The sequence below is a fragment of the Metopolophium dirhodum genome, chromosome 1 (assembly GCF_019925205.1).
Source record: "Metopolophium dirhodum isolate CAU chromosome 1, ASM1992520v1, whole genome shotgun sequence".
NCBI classification, from domain to species: Eukaryota; Metazoa; Arthropoda; class Insecta; order Hemiptera; family Aphididae; genus Metopolophium; species Metopolophium dirhodum.
Window position 1 is genome coordinate 112,542,093 of NC_083560.1, and position 8,449 is coordinate 112,550,541.

The 8,449-nt window shown below is 32.6% G+C and overlaps 2 protein-coding genes across 2 annotated transcripts; one reads left to right on the forward strand and one right to left on the reverse strand.

Moving 5' to 3' along the window:
- Positions 1 to 2,166: 2,166 nt before the first annotated feature.
- On the forward strand, positions 2,167 to 2,757 carry LOC132951019 (zinc finger MYM-type protein 1-like). The gene has a single exon (XM_061022694.1). The coding sequence runs from the start codon at positions 2,167 to 2,169 to the stop codon at positions 2,755 to 2,757; it is 591 nt and encodes a 196-aa protein (XP_060878677.1).
- Positions 2,758 to 2,896: 139 nt separating this feature from the next.
- LOC132951026 (uncharacterized) lies at positions 2,897 to 4,675 on the reverse strand. Its single transcript, XM_061022707.1, has 3 exons — positions 4,208 to 4,675; positions 3,133 to 3,790; positions 2,897 to 3,021 (listed from the first exon to the last, which is right to left on the reverse strand). The coding sequence occupies exons 1-3, from the start codon at positions 4,673 to 4,675 to the stop codon at positions 2,897 to 2,899; spliced, it is 1,251 nt and encodes a 416-aa protein (XP_060878690.1).
- Positions 4,676 to 8,449: the final 3,774 nt, after the last annotated feature.

The window sequence follows — 8,449 nt, forward strand, 5'->3', positions numbered from 1 at the left end:
ATTAAAATAACAAACAAGAGTCATTAAAACAGTAGTTAGACAATCGGAACAAAGTTATAGAGACAACACATTTTTACGTAATAAAATTAAAGAGTTGATGGTTGATATACGAAATTTATCAGATCAATTAATAAATAAAACAATCGAGGTAGATCATAAGACACGAATACAAGATTCATATTTGTTATTAAATTTATTACTAAGTCAATATGCATTTGAGACTAATTATATATCAGAAATGATAAATTTAGCAAGGGCATTCGGGAGTTTTATCGATAGAAGCATTACATGAAAGCATGAAAGAAATTAAATTATCATTACCTAAAGGCACATCTTTACCGATTGATATCGACAATATTGAACCTTATAATTTGTATCAATTATCAGAGGTCAGTGTTGTGTATCAAAATCAATTATTGATGTTTAATATCAAAATACCTTTAGTAGATCAACAGAATTTTATTTTATATAATATAATTCCAATGCCGATTAAAATAAAAAATAAACAGTTTTCGTACGTAAAGAATACGTATGATTATATTGCGATAAGCACTTCTAATGAATATTTTACGACCTTTACACCGCAATAATTAAACACCTGTACGGTGCCGGGTTAAGGGGGGAGGGCAAAGGGGGCAGTTGCCCCGGGCGGCAAATTTTTAGGGGCGGCAAATTCTTAACAGTGAAAACGAAAGTTTTGAATTTTTCTAATGTATTTTAATTTTTAGGAAGAATTATTATTCATTGAAAAATGTGTATAACAAATAATAACAGTAATATTATAGTAGATATTTATATCGAATCGCCTACTACAGAATTATTACGTGAACGTTCATTGTATTATAAATTATTAGTAAAATAGAAAGACCATATTATTTTTATAGCGCTCGGACCGACGGCTAAGCGGCGACGCGTTTCTATTTTTGTTCATATTATCGTATTATTTTCGAAATATTGTACACAATATGTTTACAGCAATAAATATAGTCGTGTTTGTTTCATACCCGTATGGCTATATTATAGGTTCGGTTATCTGTTCGTCTTTCGAGTCTCGTAGTAGTAGAACGTAATCGTAGTAAAACGAATTTATAATTAATTTTAAATACTTCAGACTACGATTGTATTTTATTAGATTACATTTTTCTTTTGACTATTTTCTATAAATGGTAGATCAGCATTATTTAACATAATATTATGCAATAATTTGTATTAACTGTTGTATACTTGTATCTAATTATCTAACTCCAATGTTTTAAAGTTTTTTTTTTAACGTATGTTATAATAACTTTATTATTACTTTGATTATTTAAAATATTTTTTTAAATTTTGACATTTATCAAATATTGTTGTTAAATAGTTTGCTAATCTGCAGAATGTAAGTTTTTATTTGTTTTTTTCGGTTTTGATTTTCCGATAAATTTATTCAATCATATCTACATATTGTAAGAATGATGTTTTATGTTTTTATTTTACAGAATAAAATATTCTGTATTTTTTGATCACCTAACGGCTAACCTAACGTAAAATTGATTTACCCGTGGATTGTGAAATTTAAATTAGTTACTAAAATATAATCTTTTAAAATTTCCAGAAACCCGATTCTGATGTATTAATTGAAAAATCGTTAAAAACCGATGACGAAACTCTGAAATCGTTAAAACTAAATTCTGATGAACAAGTTGAAAAATCGTTAAAAACCGATGACGAAAATCTTAAATCGTTAAAACTCAATTCTGATGAACAAGTTGAAAAATTGTTAAAAACCGATGACGATACTTTAAAATCTGACATTAAATTAATTTGTAAAACTACCAATGTTCCAATTTGTCCATCACAAGATCCAGCCTTATGGAAAATAAATTCTGATATGATTGATTATTTTATTCGTAACCCAGTTGTATCAAATCCTAAAATAATTAATTTTGATAATACTATTCGTAAATGTGGTGAATTTAATAGGAAGTTACCGCGTGATATTTTCAAAAGGAAACTTTTGAATGGTGAAATCAAAGATAGACAATGGTTACTATACTCAACTTCAAAAAATGCAGTATTTTGTTTTTACTGCCTTCTATTTTCTAATAAAAAAACACCGTTTAGTTCCACCGATTCAGGATTTACTGATTGGAAAAAATGTTTAGAAAAAGTTGAACAGAAAAGAATTTGATGCATAATGAATCTATTCGCATATGGTTCTCAAGACGTAAATTAACTACAGGTATTGATGTTGAGTTAAAAATTGAACTTGAAAAAAGAGAACTTTATTGGAGAAGTATAATTCACCGTTTAATTGAAACAGTTATATTTTTATCAGGCAGAGGTCTTGCATTTCGTGGCAATAATGAGACGCTGGGTTCTAAAAATAATGGCAATTATCTCGGTTGTTCAGAATTAATTGCGAAATTCGATCCATTAATGTCCAAACATCTTGACGAATACGGTAATAAAGGCCGTGGAAATGTCTCATATCTGTCCCACACTATTTGCGATGAGTTAATAACACTTATGAACAAATCTGTACTTTGTAATATTGTAAATGAAGTAACGGCAGCTAAATATTTCTCGTTAATCGTAGATTCTACTCTCGATATCACAAAATTAGATCAATTAACAATTGCTATTAGATACGTTAATTTAGATGGGACTGCAGTAGAACGATTTTTATGTTTTATTCCATCGGTTGGACATAAAAGTAAAGAAATGGAAGTTGCAATATTAACGAAATTAACTGAATTAAATATCAACATAAATTATTGACGTGGACAATCCTACGACAATGCCAGAAATATGTCCGGTATGTACAATGGTTTACAAGCTCTAGTAATAATAGGTAATAATTTATTTTGATTAATACTAATAAACAAAAGAATATTATACATTTTAAATACATTATAAATTACAATGCATATCTTAATGATACAAACAGAGTTCCATTAGCTAAAGTTCTAATAACAGTAGGAGTTGGATCTGGCAAATTAGTTAAATAACTACCAAAAATTTGCAATCCAGAATTTAATTCCACTTGACAAGCATGAAAATGGCTGTCGAAACCAATAGTTATTAATGGAATAAATATTATATATGGTATCATTGAGGTACCTATTACAATTTTTATTATTTTTCCAAATATACAACTGTCTAATGTTACTTCTAATACTAAAACCATACCAACTCTATAGGATACACCTTTAAAATCCATCCATGATACAAATGATTTTAATTCAATAGGTAATTGCTTTAAGAAACTAGATGGTATTTCAACAGTTGGGAAAATAATACAACTTTGACCTAATTTTAAATCTGGTCTTAAACCAGTTTGTGTAAAATATCGATTTATCATTTGCAATTGAAGCTTATTTGTAAGGGTATAACCAAGGTTGATTCGACAAGGTATTGAGTTTGAAAAAGCTTTTAAAATTTTATGTTTTGCTTCAAAGCGTATTGAAGAAGTCAATATTAAAGGCCCATTTTTAAGTAATAGACTGCCATAATGGGTTAAAAAATGGAATTTAGGTTTTAGAGTACTTTGAGATAATAATAAGTATAGCCGATTATGTTCAGCAACTATATTGTTTAATAAAAAAGAACATTCAGGTTGAATTTTTCTCGAACAGCAAATATCAACAATTTGGCGTAACATTAAATATAATTTCCAAACTTCAGTTTCAATAGGAATTAGCTCACCGACAATTAATCCAAAATATCGAACTAAACAAAGCATCTCTGAAGATGACATAATTATACAACCATTATTCAAATTATTTTGGTTAATTGCAGGTGGTGAATTTTTCTTTTCGGTAAAGCCATATTCAAATAACATAATACGATTATTTAAACATTCTAAAGTAAAATATTTATCTTTTATTAGGTGTGTAATGATTAAAGCCATATCATAACGTGCAACTCCTTCTGTAATGTCATGCATAAAACCACATACACTATTTACAGTAACGTGATAATTGGGAATTTCATTGAATATGCAAAGTTCACGTATACCTGTTTCAGATACATTGGCTTTTAGGACATCTAATTTATAATTTTCGACATTTCTTAGATATTCCATACTTTCAAAGAGCATTTTTTGAAGGCTTGTTTTATGAGAGAAACTAATTCTACAGTAATAATTTGCCGAAAAGCTTTCTACAAAACCAAGTATAGAATTGAGACCCAAGTTATCCCCCAACACTAACCCAAGAACAAAATATACCTGAACATTCACTGAATTTACTGAAATAGATATTCCGTTTTCTTGCAAATCTATTAATACTTTAATCAGAGAAGCGAAAATAATTTTATTATTAAACTTTGAACTTCCTCTGTCCGAAGAATGAAATAAAAAGGCGGGAAATATGTTATCTAAGGACGATAAATACTCAGGAGGAAAAGCAGGTACTGAATAGTATACACATCCCATTTTATGAATTCCTGAATGTGACCCTAATGGATTTCCCATTTCAGCATCGTCGTAGTAAAGGAAAATAGGAAAAACTATTTTATCAAAAAATTTACACTTAATTGTCTTCCAAGTACTACCATTTAAAAACGATGTAAGAATATTTTTTTGTTTCATAGCATTTTCAGTATACTCTAAGGCTGTATTATAAACTCCCGGAAGTTCAAAGAACAGTTTTAAATTTTGTTTAATGGGTAATAAATGCCCTTGGACTGGTACCATTATTAGTTTATCTATGCCTGAAACATTTTTTTTTTCACGAGTAAAGCCCAATACTATTGTTTTAGATTTAAACATTAAATTATTAGACTCAAAATATTTCATTCTTTGATACTCAGTTTTAAAGTTTAAGAAAGGATATTTTCAAATCATAAAACATTGACACAATTTCATTTTTATCTGAAGTACTGCATACTTCTAAAACAGACATGACTTTGTTTTTCAAATGTAAAATAAGCTCACTGGAAAATAACATAGATACTCCATCTATTATTTGTTGTATAAGGATTTCTGTTACAGTTGGTTTTGTGTACAGACTGGTAATAAACAGTCATGTCACATAGAAACAAACTTGATTATTTAATACGATATTAACCGCTATGAGGCCATCAATTATTGAAAAATAATCTACGTACATCAATTAATGTTTCTTTATGTAACAGCCACCATACTACTGTCTTCTCCAACTTCAATGTTTCCTTTTACCACATAGTATACGCCTCCCAATTCGAAACCAATCGCCGTCGGTCGCAAACAGTGTCTACCGCGATCGACGTGTCAGGGTTTAGTGTGAATTTCTCAACACCAAGGTATCTCATCTCGAAGAACCATTCTCCCTTCCCGGTAGGTATAAGATTATGGTAGGTAGTTTCTATGTTTTAAGCGAGGCAAACTAAAATACTTACTTTAGGTGGTTTGAGTAAATTGAAATAAGGGAACCGAGTGTGCTAAAAATTTTCCAGCACTGCCTCGATTCCACCAATGATCACCTGACTGCGGGAGAAAGGGTGTCGTATCCCAGGCGTGACCCACACTTGTTGTAACCTGTACATAGGATACACATCTAAATCTCCCCCCAAGTTTTTTTTTATTAATATTTTTTTAGTTGAATAAAACCTAGAAACAAACTTGATTATTTAATACGATATTAACCGCTATGAGGCCATCAATTATTGAGAAATTATTTACGTACATCAGTTAATGTTTCTTTATGTAACGGCCACCATAGTACTGTCTTTTCCAACTTCAATGTTTTCTTTTACCACATAGTATACGCCTCCCAATTCGAAACCAATCGCCGTCGGTCGCAAACAGTGTCCACCGCGATCGACGTGTCATGGTTTTGTGTGAATTTCTCAACACGAAGAACCATTCTCGCTTCCCGGTAGGTATAAGATTATGGTAGGTAGTTTCTTTGTTTTAAGCGAGGCAAACTAAAATACTTACTTTGGGTGGTTTGAGTAAATTGAAATTAGGGAACCGAGGTTGCTAAAAATTTTCCAGCACTGCCTCGATTCCACCAATTGTCTCCTGACTGCGGGAGAAAGGGTTGCGTACTTCGAAACCAGTGGCAGGCGCATACGATGTGGTAAAAGAAAACATCGAAGTCTGAGAAGACAGTACTATGGTGGCTGTTACATAAAGAAACATTAATTGATGTACGTAGATTATTTTTTAATAATTGATGGCCTCATAGCGGTTAATATCGTATTAAATCATCAAGTTTGTTTCTAGGTTGTATTCAACTACAATTATATTAATAAAAAAAACTTGGGGGGAGATTTGGATGCGTATCCTATGTACAGGTTACAACAAGTGTGGGGCACGCCTGGGATACGCAACCCTTTCTCCCCCAGTGAGGAGACCATTAGTGGAATCGAGGCAGTGCTGGAAAATTTTTAGCACCCTCGGTTCTCTAATTTTAATTTACTCAAACCACCTAAAGTAAGTATTTTAGTTTGCCTCGCTTTAAACATAGAAACTACCTACATAATTTAATACCTACCGGGAAGCGAGAATGGTCCTTCGATATGAGATATATCGGTGTTGAGAAATTCACACAAAACCCTCACACGTCGATCGCGGTGGACACTGTTTGCGTCCGACGGTGGTTGGTTTTGAAGTGGCTGGCGCATACTATGTGGTAAAAGAAAACATCGAAGTCTGAGAAGACAGTACTAGGGTGGCTGTTACATAAAGAAACATTAATTGATGTACGTAGATTATTTTTCAATAATTGATGGCCTCATAGCGGTTAATATCGTATTAAATAATCTTGTTTGTTTCTAAGTTTTATTCAACTACAATAATATTAATAAAAAAATTTCTCAACACCGAGGTATCTCATCTCGAAGAACCATTTTCGCTTCCCGGTAGGTATTAGATTATGTGGGTAGTTTCTATGTTTTAAGCGAGGCAAACTAAAATACTTACTTTGGGTGGTTTGAGTAAATTGAAATTAGGGAACCGAGGTTGCTAAAAATTTTCCAGCACTGCCTCGATTCCACCAATGGTCTCCTGACTGCGGGAGAAAGGGTGTCGTATCCCAGGCGTGACCCACACTTGTTGTAACCTGTACATAGGATACACATCTAAATCTCCCCCCAAGTTTTTTTTTATTTATATTTTTTTAGTTGAATAAAACCTAGAAACAAACTTGATTATTTAATACGATATTAACCGCTATGAGGCCATCAATTATTGATAAATTATCTACGTACATCAGTTAATGTTTCTTTATGTAACGGCCACCATAGTACTGTCTTCTCCAACTTCAATGTTTTCTTTTACCACATAGTATACGCCTCCCAATTCGATACCAATCGCCGTCGGTCGCAAACAGTGTCTACCGCGATCGACGTGTCAGGGTTTTGTGTGAATTTCTCAACACGAAGAACCATTCTCGCTTCCCGGTAGGTATTAGATTATGTAGGAAGTTTCTATGTTTTAAGCGAGGCAATCTAAAATACTTACTTTGGGTGGTTTGAGTAAATTGAAATTAGGTAACCGGGTGTGCTCAAATTTTCCAGCACTGCCTCGATTCCACCAATGATCTCCTGTCTGCGGGAGAAAGGGTTGCGTACTTCGAAACCAGTGGCAGGCGCATACTATGTGGTAAAAGAAAACATCGAAGTTGGAGAAGACAGTACTAGGGTGGCTGTTACATAAAGAAACATTAATTGATGTACGTAGATTATTTTTCAATAATTGATGGCCTCATAGCGGTTAATATCGTATTAAATAATCAAGTTTGTTTCTAGGTTTTATTCAACTACAATAATATTAATAAAAATATTTCTCAACACCGAGGTATCTCATCTCGAAGAACCATTCTCGCTTCCCGGTAGGTATTAGATAATGTAGGTAGTTTCTATTTTTTAAGCGAGGCAAACTAAAATACTTACTTTGGGTGGTTTGAGTAAATTGAAATTAGGGAACCGAGGTTGCTAAAAATTTTCCAGCACTGCCTCGATTCCACCAATTGTCTCCCTACTGCGGGAGAAAGGGTTGCGTACTTCGAAACCAGTGGCAGGCGCATACAATGTGGTAAAAGAAAACATTGAAGTCTGAGAAGACACTACTTTGGTGGCTGTTACATAAAGAAACATTAATTGATGTACGTAGATTATTTTTCAATAATTGATGGCCTCATAGCGGTTAATATCGTATTAAATAATCAAGTTTGTTTCTAGGTTTTATTCAACTACAATTATATTAATAAAAAAAACTTGGGGGCAGATTTGGATGCGTATCCTATGTACAGGTTACAACAAATGTGGGTCACGCCTGGGATACGCAACCCTTTCTCCCCCAGTCAGGAGACCATTAGTGGAATCGAGGCAGTGCTGGAAAATTTTTAGCACCCTCGGTTCTCTAATTTTAATTTACTCAAACCACCTAAAGTAAGTATTTTAGTTTGCCTCGCTTTAAACATAGAAACTACCTACATAATCTAATACCTACCGGGAAGCGAGAATGGTTCTTCGATATGAGATA